The 20,535-nt window shown below is 45.6% G+C and overlaps 1 protein-coding gene across 6 annotated transcripts in view; it reads right to left on the reverse strand.

The window, feature by feature from the left end:
* The window catches only part of GABRG3 (gamma-aminobutyric acid type A receptor subunit gamma3), a 530,709-nt gene that overhangs the window by 173,832 nt on the left and 336,342 nt on the right, over nt 1–20,535 (reverse strand). For all 6 annotated transcript variants that reach the window (XM_078375676.1, XM_078375675.1, XM_035306449.3 and 3 more), the window contains one exon: nt 18,636–18,718. In XM_078375676.1, coding sequence (XP_078231802.1) covers nt 18,636–18,718 — 83 coding nt within the window. The remainder of the gene's footprint in view (nt 1–18,635; nt 18,719–20,535) is intronic.

Raw genomic sequence — 20,535 nt, forward strand, 5'->3', positions numbered from 1 at the left:
ACCCTGGATTTACATCTTGTGGGATTTCCTGGATTATTTTTCTAAGCTTCAGCTAAACGAAAAAGAGAAATTGGCCGAGATCCCATTCCGCCACCCCGTGAAGTATGCAAGGGATAAACGTGCTCTCCCTGAGTCCTCGTCCTCTCACTGCGGGTCTGCATTTATGCTGTGACAGTGATCACGAGACGGAGATTAGCTGAATGGTCTGGCAGAATCCCTAAGTCACGCAGTCTTAAAAGGATCCAAGATACACACACACAACCATACACACACCACTCACACACCATAAACACAAACACCATACACGCACAAACATAAGCACACCATACACACACACACACACACACAAAATGCAGTCACACACCATACACACATACACCATAGATACACACAATACAGGCACACACACACCATACACACACCATACACACGATACACACACAGACACACCACACACACACAAATGCAGTCACACACCATACACATATACACCATAGACATACACCATACAGGCACACACACACCATACACACATACACACCATACATACATCATACACACATGATACACAGACACACCACACACACACAAATGCATTCACACCCCGTACACATATACACCATACACACACGCCATACACACACCAAACACACACGCCATACACACACGATACACATACACCATACACACACCAGCTCACACCAACACATACCATACACACATATAGAAGTGCACTCACACACCATACACACACACACACACCTACACATACACGTACACACCATTCACAAGGACAAACACCTGCTATCTGGCTTGGCTCCCTTATCACGGTGTGCATTACTATGTGTTAGTTTATTGTCTGCACTTAATCGCTGGAAAGAGACGAAGTACAGCGGTTAAGAGAATGAGTTTGGAGCTTGTTTTAGAACCTTGGCTACACCCTTATGAGTCACATAACCTTGAACAAGCTACTTATGTACCCTGAACCTCAGTATCCCTATCTGAAAAAACGAAGAGAATAATAGTCCTATCACACTGGCTTTTGCTGTAAGAGCTAAATTAATTCATCAATACACGAAGGTAGCACTTAGAACTCTATCACACTAGTAAGTGCGCGGTGAACGCCAGCTGCTGTTCTTTAACTCCTAGCCTGCCTCTCTTGACCCTGTTTGGTCCCTGAAGGCGAAGACCAAGCAGCTTGATTCCTTCATTCACCAACCTGAGACTCCTACTGTGTCCAGTAATGAATGGAGTATACAACATTCATTACAAATTTCAGTCAGCAGTCTTTGCTTTCAAGTTTTAATGACACCTGCCTTTGAAAACCCCAACTCTTAAACATCAGCTGTGACTGAAGTGGCACATGAAAATGCTTCTGGTGTCAGCTCTAAAATGGAAAAAGCGTGAAAGTTGTCACGCCCATCCTTACAATGAGAAAAAGCTGCACTAAATGAAAAGCAATGACTTTTCTTGAACCTATCAGAGGACTGCAACCACAGGGCAAACCCCGCTTCCCCCGAAACCTGTACAGGCAGGTTAATAGAGTCACGGCAGGTATCTGTCTACCTGGACCAGAAGCTGCAGGAGTCATAAGCTGGTCACAAGCCGGTAGAACTGAAATAATCATTCTGATGAATAGTGGCGGCTAAGTGTGAAGTGGCATGAGACTGAGAAGCTTTTGGGGGACTCCCACCCCAGGGGGTCCCCCAACGCTTTCCCGAGCTTCACCTCAAGGAATCCTACAACGTTCTCAAAGTGAAAATGCAAGAAAGATTCCATATTTTCTCTGGCAGAGCTATCTTAAAATCAGTCATTGTGAAATACGCCAGAGCATTTGCCATAAAAGTGACCTACTCTAGCAGAGAAAGATCTTACCAGAGCCGTATCCCCCCCAGTCAAGCCTCCTCAAACCTTCCTGTTTCACTTAAGGAAGTGGGCACGGTAAGCAGGGATTAGGGCTTCCAGGAAATAGACTGGGGGCACTGTAGCTGGGAATGGGAAGAGGAGTGAGGGAGGAAAACCTGCGCCACTAAAGAAACTTCTGAAGGCCACAGTCCAGGAAAACAGCTGCACTTAAAGACCAGGGTGCAACAGTGAGATGACAGAACAGCCCCCCATTGCCTCCACCTAAACCACCGCAGGAACAGGGCTCCAGGACAGGAAAGTGGATGCATGCTGAAAGCACGGCAAGGTGCAGTCTCTGTGAGAAGTCCCGAGGGAAGCCCAGAGTCAAAAGAAGAAACAAACACAAGAACCTAGAGGCACTTTAAGCCTCCGGCACCTCAAGCTACAGCAGACATTAACCACAGCCCAATTCCTGGTCAGACTAACGTGAATGCTCATCCTAATGGCTGATTTACCTCACAGTGTGTCTAGCTTTAAAAAAGTATAAGGCATGCCAGAAAGAGAAAAATAAACAAACAACAGAATAAACAAACAAAAACCTCAATGTAAAGAGACACAGCAGTCATTAGAGCCACGCTCCTATATGCCACAGATGTTGGAAGCATCAGACAACACATGTAAAATTACTGTGATTAATATGTCAAGGGTTCTAATGGAAATAGTAAACAGCATGCAAGAAAACTTACATAATATAAACAGAGAGCTGGAAACACGGAGGAGGAAACGATATAAATGAAAAACACTGTAACAGAAATGATGAATGTCCTCGGGCAGGGGGCTCATCAGTAGAACTGACACAGCTAAGGAAGGAATGGTGAGCATAAAAATAGCTCAATCGAAAACAGCATCAAAAAAAAAAAAATGCAAGACCAGAACATCCATGAACCATGGGACAATTACAAAAGGTGTAACATACACATAATGGAAATACCAGAAGAAGGAGAAGAAAGCAGAAACGTATTTGAAGTATAAAAATAATGGCCAAGAACCTTCCAAAGTTAATGACAGACACAGAACTATAAAACAGGAAGCCCAGAGAACTCCAAGATTAAAATAAATAAAGAGACAAACATAAAACACCATTAAAAAGATCAGTTTGGCATCCTATATTCACACCGCAGGAAGTCAGAACTGTCAATTTTGGAAAAAGTCAGGGAATGAAGGGTGTAAATTTTAACATTTGAGAAAGAGGAACAAGAATTCAAATATAATTCTTTGCAGAAATCATGCAAGAGGAGTAAGTGAAATACTTAAAATGCTGAAAGAATAAAACTCCAGACTAGAATTCAATATTCAGATAAATTATTCTTCAAAAGTGAAAGATAGTTTCTTTCTTTCTTCCTTTTTTTTTTTTTTTTTTTTTTGTGATGGAGTCTCACTGTCTCCTAGGCTGAAGCGCAGTGGTGCAATCTTGGCTCACTGAAATTTTCACCTCTTAGGCTCCAAGTGATTCTCCTGTCTCAGCCTCCAGGGTAGCTGGGACTACTGTGTGCACCACCATGCCCTGGCTAATTTTTTTATTTTTAGTAGAGATGGGTTTTCAGCATGTTGGCCAGACTGGTCTTGAACTCCTGACCTCGGGTGATCCACCCACCTCGGCCTCCCAAAGTGCTGGGATTACAGGCATGAGCCACAATGCCCAGCCAAGAGTTTCTCATACAACAAAAACTAAGGGAATTTGTCAAGAGCAGACTTGTCCTGCAAGAAATGTTAAAATAATTTAATCAGGCAGAAGGAAAGTGGTATGCCAGAAACGCGGATCTATATAAAGAAAAAAGGGATACTAGAGAAAGTCCGAAGGAAATAAAATATTGTATTTGTTCTTTTTTCATTTTTACAAAGGATAACTTTGTAAAGTAATAATAACAGTGGGATTATAACACATGGATAAGTAAGATAAAGGGCAACAATATTGCAGGATACAGCATAAAATAATTAGGGATTCTCTCTCCAGGTTTCTGTACTACATGAGAAGCAGGATCATATTATTTGCAAGAAGGCTTTGCTTTGTTAGAACTGTAAAGTGTGAACTTTAAAGCAACTACTACTATTTTTATAAGAAGTACAATTGATGTGCTGAGAGAGAAATTGAAATGGGATCACATAAAATGCTCAGTTAAAACCAAAAAAGGTTAAAAAATGGAGAAGAAAACAAAGAACAAATACAAGCAACAGATTAACATCTAAATATGGTAGATATTAATGTAGCCATAGTAACAATCACTTTAAATGTAAGTGCTTTAAATACGCCAAGTAAAAGACAGAGATTGTCAGAGGAGATTCAAATCTTAAAAAGCCCCAACTATATGGTGTCTAAAGAAACTCACTTTAAACATAAAGACTCAGGCAGGTTAAAATGAAAAGAATGGGGAAATATATACCATGCTAACACGAATCAAAAATACGTTAGAATAGCTGTCTTAATTTCAGACATAGCACACATCAGAACAAGGTAGTTTTTCCAGAACAGACAGTGGCCTTACTCAATAATAAGGTGTTAATTCTCTGGGAAGACAAAATAATCCTCATTGTGCATGTACCCAACGAGAGAACATTAAGACACGAGGTAAAACTGAAAGAAATGAAAGAGAAATACAGATCCACTGCTACAGTTAGACTTAAACCCTCCTCCAAGTAAATACAAAAGCTTACTCAGTTAATAAGCGGCAGAGACAAGACTCAAATATAAATTTTAAAGAACTGTTCATCAATTGGCAATTTCCCAATTGGCCAACCTACAATCAGAAAGAAGCATACTGATTTGTGGCTTGGTATGCTTAATGTTGGTATGCAAATTTCTTAATTTTTATAGAATTTTAGACAATGATCAAAATAACTTTATTATAAAACTTACATATCCTTACAAAGGTTCTCAGTATTTAATTTAGCCAAATTGAGACTATTTCAGATACTAATTTCCATACAATATTAACTTTTTACTATGAGACTCTAATGAAACTTCTTTAGAAAGACTAGTCACAGAATAGAATGAGCTCAGCTACACACTGAAGAGCAAAAAACATTTGCATTGACCTTCATCACCTGCATCACGTCTACAGAGACAAAAACAGAAACAGGTCACCCCCTTACAGTGCTAAGGTATTAAGATAATCAAGGAAACCCCTCTTCTAAACCAGGCCTGGGCCTTGGCCCCAGTGTCTCTAATACCCGACATACGCTAATGAAAGAAAGGGTGCGGGGTCAGAATAAGCCTAACTGGGGGAAAATGCATGCTGCTCCTCACTCCCCAGACCCCTTAGAACAGAGCACATTATTCCTAAGAGGAGGACTGAGACGCTGCCTTGGCTGGTTTCTCTGGAAAGACGGCCTCCCACACAAACTCAATGTCCTTTTCATGCAAGCTTTGTCCTCAAAGCCACAGTCTCTGCCTTGCTGGCATAGCTGCAACACAAGGGGTGAAAATGCATAAACTTGCCTGATTTTTTCCAGGTCCTGATCATCCAAAGAAAGGAAAGGTGCCTAGAAGTATCGCAGGCACTCCGTCTGGCACATTCACACCTTACCAAGTCCTCTGTTCACGCTCCCATTAAAAATGAGAACTGGGTTGTTTGGCTCTATTCCCAGATAATCACAGTTAGTCAAGAATGTGCCTCATCTGTGCCTTTTTTTATTTTGTTTATTTCCTGTTCTTTGAGATACGGCTTTAGAATTATTTGATGTACTTTGTTCTGAATAGGTAACAGCACACATTCTTATTAATGAGCTAACCACCCACTTAGTTAAATTGCATTTCCCAAAATGAAGCATTACACGAGTTGCATCATTTTAAGCTATTAATGCCAATGATTTACCTTAGCCCCCCACAGATAAATATCTATTAGGCACCTAGGGTGAACAAAGCATTGAGTGGCACACAGAAGACAAGTCCAAATTTTTCTGACAATATTGATTGAGTGCATGGAAACAGCAATTTAAGATCAAAATACATTGACAGGCTTTCTTCCCAATTACTGTAAGGCTGCAGCGGCCCAGCAGGGAAAACTATTTGGCTTCCAGATTTCTTATTTCTATCGTTTCATGCTGTTAAACTGGCAAGAAGGCACAGGTCTCTCTGAGACACTCCTGGCTCAAGACAGAGGCACTGCAGGGCCGGTCACAGGGCCTTCTGCAGGCCAGGATGGTCTCGCCCTGCTAAAGCAGCTCCAACAGCTGCCATGTGGGAGGAGGCGCCAGCTCCCAGTATCTCCCTTCCTGTTTTGAACTGTGGATGGCTGGATGAGCCTGAGGCACTGAGCAGCACCACCCGTGAGCCCCTGCGAAGGGCAGGGGAGCTGAAAGGAAAATGTCACGTTTCAGAGCAGACAGGGTCTTGGAGACAGTTTTGGTGGCAAGTGTGTTTTGAGAGGTACTTTATTATATGTTGTTGTCACTTGCTGAGTGCAGCCCCTTGGCATCGCCCAGGTGATCCTGGAACCAGCCCTTCCCCTTGTGCTTTAAGCTCTGAGCAGAATGGGAAGCAACGTGAAGCTTCTCAAGTGCCCAGACTGGGAGGCAGGAGCAGGTGAGGCAGGAGCAATGCTCAGCGGCCAGGAGGCCCTGGTCCAGGTGGAATCAAAGGAGTCAGGACCCAGGAGGCAGCCTCCCTGCCTCGGTTCATGGGGTGGATCAAAGACAAACCACAGGGAAAGGGAACTCCAGGAAACCCTAGTGTAATTTAATAAGCTGTTTCCTAATAACGTCCACAATGCTCTGATGAAGAATGCTCCAGCTTCTCCCCTCAAAGAGGCGTCTTTCCCGTCCCTTAGGACTCCCCCGAGAACCTGCGAACCCTCTGGAAGGTCTGTGGGAATGGAAGCAGCAGCGCAGTCCTGTCTGGCATGTGGGTCCACGCTCTTCACTCTGTTATTGAGAAGGCAGTGGGCAGCAGATGAATGGAGATGGTGGAGAATGCCGTGGAAGGGGTGATGTGCTGGCAGCAGCCGGGGACACAGGCTGGGGTAGTGGAGAGAACCCTGCACCTGGAACATGAGGGGTGAGTTCACACTGTGGCTCAACCGCACACTCGCTGTGTGGCCCTGCAGCAGCGTTTGACTCGTTTTCCTAGGACTTGGTTTTTCCATTTATAAAAGGAGATTGGTAGCTGGGGACCAGGGTCATGATGTGCCTCCCTGAAGATGAGCAGGAAACAGGTGCACAGAACAGGGGTCCTCACCTGTAATCCCAGCACTTTGGGAGGCCGAGGTGGGTGGTTTACAAGGTCAGGAGATCGAGACCAGCCTGGCCAACATGGTGAAACCCCGTCTCTACTAAAATCCAAAAATTAGCCGGGTGTGACAGCACATGCCTGTAATCCCAGCTACTCAGGAGGCTGAGGCAGGAGAATCGCTGGAACCAGGGAGGCGGAGGTTGCAGTGAGCCAAGATCACACCACTGAACTCCAGCCTGCTGACAGAGCTGGACTCCATCTCAAAAAAAAAGGGGGATCCTCACTGCTCTCTGGCCACTGCCTGTGTCAGCCCGGTGGGAAAGCAGGATGTAGCCTTTGACCTGGCAGTGGCAGCCTGAGCTTCCCTCGCTGACACTCACTCCTTTTCAAGATTAATTGCCCGGGGAGAATGGAACACTGTCTCTGAAAACTCCAAGAGCCAGGCAACAGCCTCAGACATCCCTGACAGCCCTGCCACAGCAGTGACATTTTCCTAATAATTTTTCTGGCTCTAATACGGTTGCAGCCAACACAGTTGTCAGAGATAAACTGCACCATCTATTTTTTTGTTTTCATCCCAAATGGCGAGCCAGGGCAGGGCATGCTGAGGCCGTGTGCATCTCATACTTTGTGGCCTGAGTGTCTGTTGGCTCTGACTGACCTCCACCAATAACAGCAACAATAGGGGTGACAGTAACCCCAAGCCCCTTTCGGGTGTGATGTATTGATCCCAGAGTGCAGACTTCCTGGCTATTCTGCTCCGCTCAAAGCCTTGCCCTTTGTGAGATGATGCAACAACCTCACCTCTTCCTGCTTGACTCCCTCAGCTGTGAAGGTGCTCAGGAAAACAGGGACTTAAAAGTCAAGGTAAGGATGCAACAGGCTGATGGGCTGAATGTACCCCCCACGGAAGTGTGCAGGCTCCACGTTCCAGCACATTCCAGTACGTTCCAGCATGTTCCGGTACGTTCCAGCACATTCCAGTACGTTCCAGCATGTTCTGGTACATTCCAGCACATTCTAGCACTGAGCTCCCTGAAGGTCAGGTGCCCCCATGGGGCCGAGCCAGGGCTTCCCTGGCACTCAGCTTGGTTCAAGCTTGATTTTTAGTTTTTAAAAGGTTTCTATTTTCGTGAATACGTGCATCATAAACTACAACGATAACACACAAAGCAGCTTGAGGTTAGCTGTTTTACCCTCCACCCTCAAATAATGCTAACTATGAAGACTTTGAGTAGGGCAAAAAAGAAAAAAAATATTTAAAAAGGCAAATCACATTTTTATCAGAAAAAAGTAACCCACCATTAAATGTCTTCTACACCACTGCACTAATAAAATTAATTCTGGGAAGCCACATCTAAAAAGAAGAAAACATGAAAATCCTGAACTGCACAGTAAATACGCAGGAGGGTTGCTGACCTGGCTAGCTCTTCAGTAGTTTAAAGAGGCTTTCATGCCTCTGAAGTCTCAGCACAGTGTCCCAGCCATCTTGCCCTTCTTTCCCTCCAGAACGCACCTTAAAACAAAGGCTTGAATCACTGAGTCTCTGTTCTTAAAAAATCGCTTTCAAAAAGCAAATACTGCACAAAAGCACATAACGGAAGCATGAAAGATGTAGCACAGGGCTCTTTTCTTCCTGCAAGGTTGTCGTTGCTTTGCACATGTCTTTCGTATCCTCTCCAGGGTTTGTCTGCCCCATGAGCAAGACAGCCCTTTTGGATTACACTGCACGAAAAACAGAAAATGTCTGACTGCTCTGAACCAAGGAGGCAATACCCATGTGCTCAGAAGTACGATTGCTGCTGAAGCTTTTGTTCCATTTTTATTGACTTCAGTTTTTTCTTTATGCAAGACGTAAGAAACGTGAAGGTTTTCTGACCTTGTCATTTTTGCAGAATTTGCCTTTGATAGAGTGAATGTCTCAATAACTCCAAGAACTCTCAGGGGCTCCTTCAAGTCCTCTGTACTATGGAGAGGAGAGTGTGGATCATACTCTCTGTTGCATTTTTAACTCAACAGACAGAGTGGTATTTGGAAGCAATCTTTGCAAGACATAGGTACATTGTTGGGCAGATTATTCAAAATGGAGAAGTAAGAAACCCAGTATGAAAGGCTGATGGCTGAGCGAGTTTGGCTGCCTTCTCCACCCTTGAAGACCTGGCCTGTGTAGAGTGCGTCTACCACACCTGCGCTTTCTTTCCCTCGGGAACTCCAGAGGCCATGGAGACACTGTGCGATCGTCCCTCACACCTGCACCTGCCACGTAGCCACAACACTCCCGTGGTTGAGTGCTTTCTGGGATAACCCAGTGGGAATCTATAACATCTGCACCTGCAGTCTGTTCTATCATTAACTTGCTGTCATTCCCACCTTGCAGATGGGGAGAGGGAGGTTTAGAGAGATGAAGGTCCCCTGACTCAAGAGGAGGAGCGAACTGCTGGGTGATGGAATCTGAGGGAAGCTGAACGTCACCCTCACCGTTCACCTCCCCAGCCTTCCTGTCCCGGTGCCCTATCCCCCAAGCATCGGCTGTGGGAGGCTTGAGGAAGAGGCACCATGCCTCCAGGCGCCCTGTCACAAGGCACGCAGGGTCACCTAAGTGGAGTGAGAAGGCTGTGACCTTCAAAGCCACAGTCCTCTTCTCAAGTGAGCCTCTTATCAATGCTGTGATCATGTTCTTAACCTCTCTGGACAAATCACGTCACCTAAGGCTGGAATAAAATACCCACCTTCAAGACTGGGCAGAAGGAGCAGTGCCATCCTGTGCACCAGTGGTTTGCCCTCTGTGGTGAGTTTCCACCAAAGTGATGATGTCAGTTACTGGGGGTGGGTGGGCAGCTATTCTAAAGCCCTGCAGCTTCACTGCCATCTTAGCAGGAATGCAGAGCCAGCCTAACCGCATCCCGCAGCCTCCCACGTTACAAGGTGTGCAAGTCTGTAGAATGGGAAGAAAGGGGCCAGGCGCAGTGGCTCACGCCTACAATCCCAGCACTTTGGGAGGCCGAGGCGGATGAATCACAAGGTCAAGAGATCAAGACCATCCTGGTCAACATGGTGAAACCCCGTCTCTACTAAAAATACAAAAATTAGCCGGGCATGGTGGCGTGTTCCTGTAATCCCAGCTACTCAGGAGGCTGAGGCAGGAGAATTGCCTGAACCCAGGAGGCGGAGGTTGTGGTAAGCTGAAATAGCGCCATTGGACTCCAGCCTGGGTAACAAGAGCAAAACTCCATCTCAAAAAAAAAAAAAAAAAGAATGGGAAGCAAGGACAGGGAGGGGTGGAAGAAGGCAAGGGGCGGAGTGTATGGGACAGGCACAGCAGGAGATGACAAAAGTCCACCTCACCTGTGGCAGAGGTCTGCCTGGTGTGGTCCCTGATTGGAAACCTTGTTCCCAGGGCCACAGCTTGATTCTCACTCACAGGTCCAGGCTGCTGGACTCCTACCTGCCTGCCAGACGTGCCACAGAGCTCCCTGTAGCTGCTTCCAGAGTTTGTGGATTCAAGAGGAAGCTTGAGCATTTAGGACTTTGAAGTCCACACATCTGGTAGGCCGGGGCCCTGGGAACCTTCCTCACATGGGAAGGTGGGCTCCTTTTGGATGTCCAGACCTCTTACCTCTATATGAGAGGACACAGGACCTCTGCGGACACCTTAGAACCTGCCATGTAGAGATTAACTCCTCCAACTAGGAGACAGGACTCTCAGAGCAGTGTGTTCCTTTTCTGCCACAGCAAAGGGCGCCCAGGTAGGCCCCACCTGTTGGGACGCTGCATCTGGCAGTGGCCTGCCTCATTCATGCACTTGGGCAGCAGGTGGAAGACAAGATTTTGACCTGGCTCATTTTAACACACACACACCAGACACAAAGCATCTGGATGAGTAAAGAGTGCTTGGTTGTCTCCCCAGGTCACATCAACAAGGGTTTAGAATGAAATACAGCTGGCTGCGCTCTACACCCTCTGCAAACAGGAAGGAAGGACGTATTGATGCCTCCTAAAAATACACGTTTGCTGGTTTGTTTGTACCTCCGCATGGCCAGTGAATATTGCAAAGCCCGAGAGCAACACAGATAAGTGCAGCTGTCCTGTCTAGTTCAGGCACCCTGCTGTCCGGAGGGGACAAAACTGGCCACAGAATGCATATGGTACTGCCCTGGGGATGCTGAGAGCCTCCCTAGGAGCACGGTCCTCCCACGATGCAAGGAAAATCTTTCCCCAGTCAGCACTTGGCACACACCTGTGGCTTGGAAAGAGAGTGCCGTGAACCTGTGCCTGAATCAAACTCAGTAGCAGTGAATCTGACCTCGGGGCCACAGAACCTACTCATCGTGGGGGCTGGATCATCTTAAATCAGCTTCCACTGCCCTTTGGTTTTCTGGCATCGCCTCATATCAAGTATGTTTAAAAAAAAAAAAAAAAAAAAAACAGGCACCTGGGGCAGGGGGCGTCACTGCAGGGGGAAGAAGCAACCACAGGTCTTTCCAGCATGTTCCTGGTTAACAGCACGTCCACAAGAGCTGTGTTGGCCAATAACTTCTAGGACACCAGCATCAAAAGCAACAGGCGATGCGGACGTGTGTTTTCGCTTCCTGAGGTGGACAGGGCTTGTTCTCAGACTGGCCCCACTCAAGGGCAGCCTGCAGCGCTGACCCCACATTCCCGACCAGCTCGGGCATGTGAATTGATAGCAGAATCGCCCTCGAGGAGGAGCCAAATGGCAACAAACAAACGACTGGAATTTCTTAGCTTAAGACTCCCCTCGCTCCACAGTTAGTGCTGAATTATCGATCAGTAACAGTCCTGGTTGATTCGGAGACCACCACAGCCAACATTGCACCTGAAGGTATTTTCCTCCCCTTCTCCACGTGTGTTCCAACAGTGAGTGCACAGGCAGGGGCTTAGAGAAGCCTGAGCGATTTGGAGCTTTCTGAATCACAAGGCTTATTTGTGTGTGTGAGAGATTTAGTTTATGCACGTACGAATACATGCATGTTTGCACAGATTCTATGGCTTCTCTTCCGGTTAGTCAAGACATCTCATAGTTGGATTTCAAATCTGGAACTGAGACTAGAGAGCACAGGACATGTATCAAGAAGGGTGCTGGAAATAAACATGGAGAAAAAAATGGGAAAAGAGGAATCAAGAACATGACCGATACTAAACAAAACTGAGGGGCTTGAAGACGTGCAGCTCGTGTGAGGGCCTCTGAGCGGGTCTCAGACCGTGCTTTCCAGCAGCGCGGTGGCATGGAGCTGTAGCAGGCTAGAGCCGCGGAACGTGGCTAGTCCACACGGAAGCGAGCTGCCATAAAACGCACATGGTGTCCACGACTCTGCATAAAAATATCTCAGGCTATTTTATTAAAATAGCTCATTGATAATTTTTTCATATTGATTGTATGGCAAAATGCTAATATTCTGGATAGACTGTATTGAATAAAATGGAGTAGGAAAATTAACTCCACCTGTTTCTGTTTACTTTTTTAAATGCAACTCCCAGAAAATCTAAGATTACATTGGTGACTTGCATTGTATTTTGAACAGACAGCTCTGATTTAAGAAATACTGTAAAAGAGCACAAGAAGTGTTCATTTGTGAACGAAGATATTTAGAAATAGGCAGATCATGATGCTACTTGGGGGATAAGAGGAAAGTGTGTGCAAGTTTGAAAGAGAAGCAGCACAGAGGAAAACCACCACAGATCACCTTGGAGAGTACTGACATTTTTTTTTTTTTTTTTGAGACGGAGTTTCGCTCTTGTTACCCAGGCTGGAGTGCAATGGCACAATCTCGGCTCACCGCAACCTCCGCCTCCTGGGTTCAGGCAATTCTCCTGCCTCAGCCTCCCTAGTAGCTGGGATTACAGGCACGCGCCACCATGCCCAGCTAATTTTTGTATTTTTAGTAGAGACGGGGTTTCACCATGTTGACCAGGATGGTCTCGATCTCTTGACCTCGTGATCCACCCGCCTCGGCCTCCCAAAGTGCTGGGATTACAGGCATGAGCCACCGCGCCCGGCCTTAAACATCTGAATAACACTTAGCATTTCAGTTCAACAACACAAGATGCGTTTCCACTTACTTAGGTCTTCTTTCATTTTCAATAATGAAAGACAGTTAACAACCCCACCTTAGCCCTCATTTCCTGCTTGTTTTGAGACTGTTACGTAAATGATATCCCACATATGCAACCTTTGGAAACTGGCATTCTTCACTCAGCTTGAAATGCTGTTGCCCACCAGGTTGATGCATGTATGAGTAATTTGTTCATTTTTCTTGGTGAGTAGTATTCCATTTTAAGGAGGTACCAACAGTTTGCTTAACCATTAACCACTGAAGGACATGAGGGTTCTTTCTGGTTTGAGGCTACTATGAATATTTACAGACAGATTTTTGTGTCAACATAACTGTTCATTACTCCGACATAAATGCCCAAGTTTGCAATCACGAGGTCACATGGTAAGTGCGGTTTTAGTTCTAAAAGAAACTTCTGGTCAACCTTCTACAGTGTACTGTGTCATTCCACATTCCCACCAGCAGTGCACCCAGGTTTTCCACATCCTTGCCAGGATTTCATATTCCCACTGTTTTTTTTTATTTTACCCATTCTAATAGGTATGCAGTGGTAGCTTATTGTGGTTTTAATTCACATTCACTATTAATCATAGCTGATGACACTGAACACCTTTTCACATGCTACATGTCACATATCAAATGTCACCGCCTCACCTCTGTGCATATACGGGAAAATCTTATATCACTGTCACTGAGAGGACTTCCTTCCGCTACTCAGAGAATCAGAGCTACCCTAACGGTAGCTCTGATTTTAAACCACAATTTAAAAATTTTTGTTGAACAAAGGCTATGAAACCTACTTAAAATACTTAGTGTTTTTAAAAGATTGAGCATACGGGACATTGAATCCTCACTCACCTAACCAACTAAATCTTGACTCTTTTCATTATATTTAGTGCTACGTTGTAGCATTTCAATAACCAACCCAACAAGAAATGGTGAGCAAAGTCCTGTAATGTGTATGTAAAATATTGTCTTAAGTAAAAACCCTCCACCTTGATCTTGGCTCTTTCAGACAAAAGCATACTTTTATCACCCTAATCTGTTGGAGGCTTTTGCCTGCCTAGCACTGCACACCAGGTAGCTTCTCACACTCATTTTTAAGGTCAATGAGAAAGGCAGAATTCTGTAAACAAGCCCCACTCTGAATTCACTCATTGTTCTTTCTATTATTAACATAACTGATATTCAGTCTTTGGCCTTTCAGGGAGAAAACTATTTCTTTATCATCAGTAAACCAGGGCTGTATATTTATAGAGAATATCTAATGTGTGACAGGTACTCTCTTTCTGTGGATCTATCTTGACTCCCAGCAGTCAGTTTACTGTGTATTTCACTCAACTTGATAGAGTGCAAGTAGGTGAGTATTTTCAGATGATCTGTCCAGGTCATGCCAAATTCACAGTTACACTGCGTAGCCTGAGCACAGTGCTGCTCTTAAGCATAGCAAGGACTCTTCTACCTCGGGCCCTTGCACTGGTTCTTTCTACTCCTGGACTACTCTTGCCCTATTCCCCTTTGTTCTCGATGCTCAAATGCCATCTCCTCAGAGAGGCCCTCCTGACCATATTACTTCCCCACCAACTTCTCTGTAACCCTTTACCCAGCTTATCTTTCTTCACAGCACCCACTAAATTATATATTTACTTACTAGATGGAAGGTTCTTGAGGGCTAACACTTCACCTATTTTGTTCACTGCTGTATCCCTGGTGCCTGGCACAGAGTAAGTGCTCATTAAATAATTATTGAATAAATGCATGCAGGCTCTGAACAGAAGAGGCACATAGGACACAATCTAATTTGAATGAGTGGAGGATGTTCAAGCTTTATGAGACTAACTACTCATTTTAATGATCACTTTAAATCTTACTGTACATTTTGAGCAGTTTTCCTAACTTTTATTTGTGTGATAGTGGATATAACTAGCTATTCAACTTTGTTATTGTAAAATGGTTCAGTGGAAAAATACAGCTTCGGAGTGTACTGTGTCAAAAAGTACCATGACATTGCAAGGTGACTGTTCACAGAAGGGACACCACTTCCCTTCAGCTGCTTATTGGGATTAGGACTGGCCTCTCCTGAATATGGACACCCATACTGTGGAAATGGGTATGAAACTGATTCAGATGCAGCCTCCTCCATCACTCCGAAGATCAATGAGTGTCTTCATTAGAACAGTGGTATTCTTCCCATGGATGAAAAAGTGGATCCTATACATATGAATTTATGCTACACATGTAAAGGAGTTCAAAAACTTCTATTTTAAAGCACTGTTTTATATGTTGGGAGTCCAAGGTTCTTTTATTTGATAACATGGCTCTATCAGAACACTGTCATTTAGGATTGCAATAGACTCCTTAACTGATTTCTTTACCTCCAATGTTTTTTTTTTTTTTTTTTTACTAGACTTTAAAAAAGGAAGCAGGATTAGGTTCACAGAAAAACTAAGCAGAAAGTACAGAGTTCCCAAGTACTCCTTTCCCCGTAACAGCCACCCCAACAATCCATGTCCCCCACGTGGGAAGTAGAAAAGCTCCTTTTTAAAGTTAAAGAATAAGTGTGCTAATAACGTTGTTAAGCCCCATCCTATGTAGCTGTTAGACACGCCATGCTTACAGGCACACAGTACATTCCATGTCCTTGTACTTTAACCAAGATATCTGTGCTGGATGTGCTCACAGTCATGCCCCAGCTCACCGTTGCTTTTACCTGTTTAGAAAGGTTTTAAGTTATTAGCCAATCAGGCTTTAGTTTAAGTTGTGAGGTCTGGCTCCAGCCAACAGAGATCAGACACACAGTAAGGACGACCCCAAATGCGTAAGGAATAAATTTGTGTGTTTTCCTTTGTTCGTTGTACTCTCATGGCACGATGGCCAGTGAGGGCACCCTTCCTGCTGGCCAGGAAGTAAAAATTATGTAGCTGAAATACCCTTTGTCTCAGTTCTCAGTGCTCAGTGGCACCGAGCATCTCCTTCCAACACCCGACCAGAGTGGTCCACTTGTTACAATCAATGAACCTACACTGACACATCGTTATCACCCAAAGTCCAGGGACTGGTTACATTAGCGTTCATTCTTAGTATCGTACATTCTATGGGTTTGGACAAATATGTCCGACATTACAGAATCATATAAAATAGTCTCGCTGTCCTAAAAATCCTCCCTCTGCCCACAACTCCTGGCAACCACTGACCCTTCGATCGTTTACACAGTTTTGCCTTTCCAGATGTCATATAGTTGAAATCAGAGTATGCAGCCTGTTCAGATTGGTTTCTTTTGCTTAGTAAATATGCATTCGAGTTTCCTCCACGTCTCTTCACGGCTTGGTGGCTCCTTTCTTTGTAGCACTGAATAATACTCCATCACATGAATGTGACATGGTTTATCCATTCTACCAAAGGACACCTTGGTTGCTTCCAAATTTTGGCAATTATGAATAAAGCTGCAATAAACACCTGTATGCAGGTTTCCATGTGGACATTAAGTTTTAATTCATTTGGGTGAAGGCCAAGAAGAGCAATGTCTGGATCGTACAGTACCAGCATGTCTAACTCTGTGTGAGACCACCCAGCTGTCTTCCAAAGGGACAGTGACACTGTGCATTCCCCAGCAATGAGTGAGAGTTCCTGCTGTCCCACACCCTCGCTGCATTTACGGTGCCAGTGCTTCCGATTTTTGCCATCCTTATAGGTATATAACTGTCTACATTCAGTTTCGCTCTTATAAGATCTTTCATACCACTGCTAAACATAAATCTGATACTGCCACTCCCCGATTTTCAGATACTATAACTTTTTCGCTCATGCACTGGAAGTGACTTTTGCCACTCTATGTGACTGTCCACCCCCGGCTCCTACATTCACTCTGACCAGCCATCATACCACGACACACCAGAAACTGGGAAAGAGAAGTGATTTTGGTCTCACAAACCATTTTTAGTGCTATGCCAGATTTCTTCCTAGTACTTTATGCTCATTGCCAATTAATTCAGAAATGCATTCGCTTTCAGGTACTTCCCTGAGTAGTATGTGTGAATTGTCTAAGAATTTACATTATTTAATTTCTATAAAAATCTTTTAAAAACAATTTATATAAGCACTTTCCTTTCTGGCAGTAAACTCATGTGCAGACGATCCCCTCCTGGAACTGAGCATTTAAAAGACTCTGTGAATGACTTAAACACAATTTTACAGTGAGACACAACGAGGGAAGCAATTAGAGAAAGGAAGAAGGTTCCAGTGAGAACGCCTGCATGGTGTGCAGGGCTCTGCTGGTCTCCGCGGACCAGGACCTGGGCCTCCACGGGCCCCACACATGCAAGGAGCAGAAGCAAAAGTGAAATAAGGGACGAACATATGGCATGGTCCATTCAAAGGTTCAGGGAAAGATCCACGACGCTCAATGAAGAAAACCACAGAAACTTCAACAGGAGATTTCATCAGATTGCCATGTTCCACATTCAATTTTAAAGAAAGCCAACGCAATGAACGGAGTTCTTATAAATCACACATAAATACCTGCGATTAATTCCCTTAAAATGCCCCATTGTAAATTCATTCACCAGGTATCTCTCCATTTCGATTTTTACTTAAAACCTTTATAAATAGATTTGATATTCCTTTATATGTACTCATCCTTAGCAGTAGCTGTCGTCTTTAAAAACTTGCAAAGGATTACTTGTTAACTGTGAAATCTATCATGAGTAAAATGTTGGAGGATAAAATACCATGAAAAATTAAATTATCTTACAACAATTCAATGAGACAAATATAAGTAAAATTGAAGACAAATTTGTATCTTTCTATTTAGTAGACAAACTGCCTTCCTTTAAGATAACATTAAATCGGCCGGGAACAGTGGCTCAAGCCTGTAATCCCAGCACTTTGGGAGACCGAGGCGGGTGGATCACGAGGTCAAGAGATCGAGACCATCCTGGTCAACATGGTGAAACCCCATCTCTACTAAAAATACAAAAATTAGCAGGGCACGGAGACACGTGCCTGTAGTCCCAGATTCTCAGGAGGCTGAGGCAGGAGAATTGCCTGAACCCAGGAGGCAGAGGTTGCAGTGAGCTGAGACTGTGCCACTGCACTCCGGCCTGGGCAACAAGAGCAAAACTCAGTCTCAATAAATAAATAAAAATTTAACAAAGACACCGTTAACTCTAAAATATTACCTAGGAATTTTGTAGACTTCCAAATGGTATGCACAGCTCATGAGCATAAGGGTTCATCGATTTCCGAACCCTTCCATGTTCTGAAGGGTCAACTTGCTCACAGCGTTACTGAGATCACCTATTTTATAACACTGCTCCTACGTGACAATGTCTAGAGTGAGAATGCCTGAGTGGCCGATACCGAAGCCATCGTCAGCTTCCTCTGTGTGTGCAGGGATGCTGTGGTCAACCCCATGGCTGTGTGACAGAAGCCACACCGGGCTAGGCACCCCTCACCCAGCATGCACCCCCCCAGGCCCGGCTGGTACTCACAGCTGGAGAAAATCAGCGGGCAGGAATGCTCGTCCATGGGGAAGTTGTGCAGCTGCAGCTGGCACTCGGCGTTGATGGTGAGCCTGCGGAAGAGCCAGGCGTCAGTCCAGGTCAGCACCCAGTGCAGGGCAAGGCTGCCAGGGCACCCGTGTGGGGATAGGGAGGGCCGCTCCGTCACCCAGGCCAGCACGCGAGGCTCTCTCCCGGCCAGGGTACCATTCACGGTGGGGCTGTGCCATGTTGCTTTCACGCTGGGTTATTTTGTGTTGCTCTTAACTATCAGTGGCACAGAGAATTCCAGTGAGTAAAATTCCAACTGTGGCTAGAAATACATGCCAAGTCGGACAGGAGATAAAACCCACTGTTGTTTTATAAGTTGTTGTTTTCAATCTGTTGGAATTAAACCCTTCCTCCATTTGGAAACTGGTGTATTTATCTAAACAGCTATTTTGCCAAATTAATCCACGTATGGGGGGATTTCCTGTTTGGGCAACTGCCCCCTATTTCACCAGGCAGGTGGGAACCCCACATCCTCACAGGGCCGCAGCAGCCCCAAGCTTCAGCGTCCATGTGGGGCCCCAGGACTGGCCGTGCCTTCGCCCTGGCTCGCTGAGGCTCCGTGTCATGTCACAGGCTCCTGTGCACGGCGTTACCACTGACGAGGAGCAGCTTCGACAGACTCCAGCCCAGCGTACGTCGTCAGCACATGGCCCAGCTGCGGCTTTTGTGCCGTCATTGCTCCCTGGCTGGCAAAATGAGGATTTCCCTGAAACGTGTACGCTCTCTCACCATCTGCATATTTTAATGTCCATCTGTGCCTGTGCATGTGCTGTGTACACGTGAGGAACCAGGCTTCTCCTCAGGGGAATTCTCAGTATGTGCACTGCTCTCACTCCTGGGATGGATACGCTAAGCCAGCAGGAATGGGTAAGGAGGGGAAAGGGACAGGTCAAGTCCTCGGGCAGAAAGGGCAGAGTGGGGAGACAGAGCCGCAGAGCAGGTGGGAGAGGGAGCCCTGTGTCCTGGGGCAAAGAGAGAGAGCCCGTGAGGTGCACCCAGGGCCCTGAGCCATCAGGAAGAGCGGGGCGCAGTGCCTTCTGGGGCAGTGCCACCACTTTGAGGACCCTGCTGAAGAAGTTGTCCAGTCTCTGTGCTGTGGGCTGTGTGCTCAGTTAGACTCAGCATCGCAGCTGAGAGACCGGGATGTGCAGACTCTAACTGAACACACAGCACTGGCACCTATTTTATAACACGGCTCCTACGTGACATGTCTAGGCTAGAAACACCTGGGGTGGGGGATGAAAACCGAAGCCATCGTCAGCTTTCTGTGTGTGCAGGGACGCTGTGATCAGTCACACGGCTGTTAGACAGAGCAGCACCAGGTGAGGCATTCCTCCCCCAGCACGCACCCCCACCACAGGCCAGGAAGCTGTTTCTGTTACTGCTCTGGGTTTCTTCGAAGACCCCCTGCCTCTGGGAGGACCCACTCCAGGAGGACCCACTCCAGGGGAGCTGCCACTTCCCTCAGGGACGTGCTGGGAGGAACCTACTCTGCCCTCTTCCTTGCGGTCTCAGTTCACTCTGACCACATTTGTTGATGAGTGCACCAAGACATCGGTATTTTCCTAGGAGAGAGGGACCATCTATTTTCCTAGGTGAGAGGTGCACCTCTATTAAGAATAACTTTCACATCCTACTTCCAGCAGCAACGGACTCCAAAGGAATGAGTGTGTATTCTCTGTGGGTCATCTGTATGCCTCTATTTTTACACACATGGCATGAGGGCACACTTTCTCAGGGTGCCATAGTCCGTCATGCATGTAAAAGAACAGACTTAGAGGTGAAAACAGAGCCTCGTTTCTGCAACGATTCACATTAAGGATCCAGATTTAAACCAGGA

The sequence above is a fragment of the Callithrix jacchus genome, chromosome 6, assembly GCF_049354715.1.
Source record: "Callithrix jacchus isolate 240 chromosome 6, calJac240_pri, whole genome shotgun sequence".
Lineage (NCBI taxonomy): Eukaryota > Metazoa > Chordata > Mammalia > Primates > Cebidae > Callithrix > Callithrix jacchus.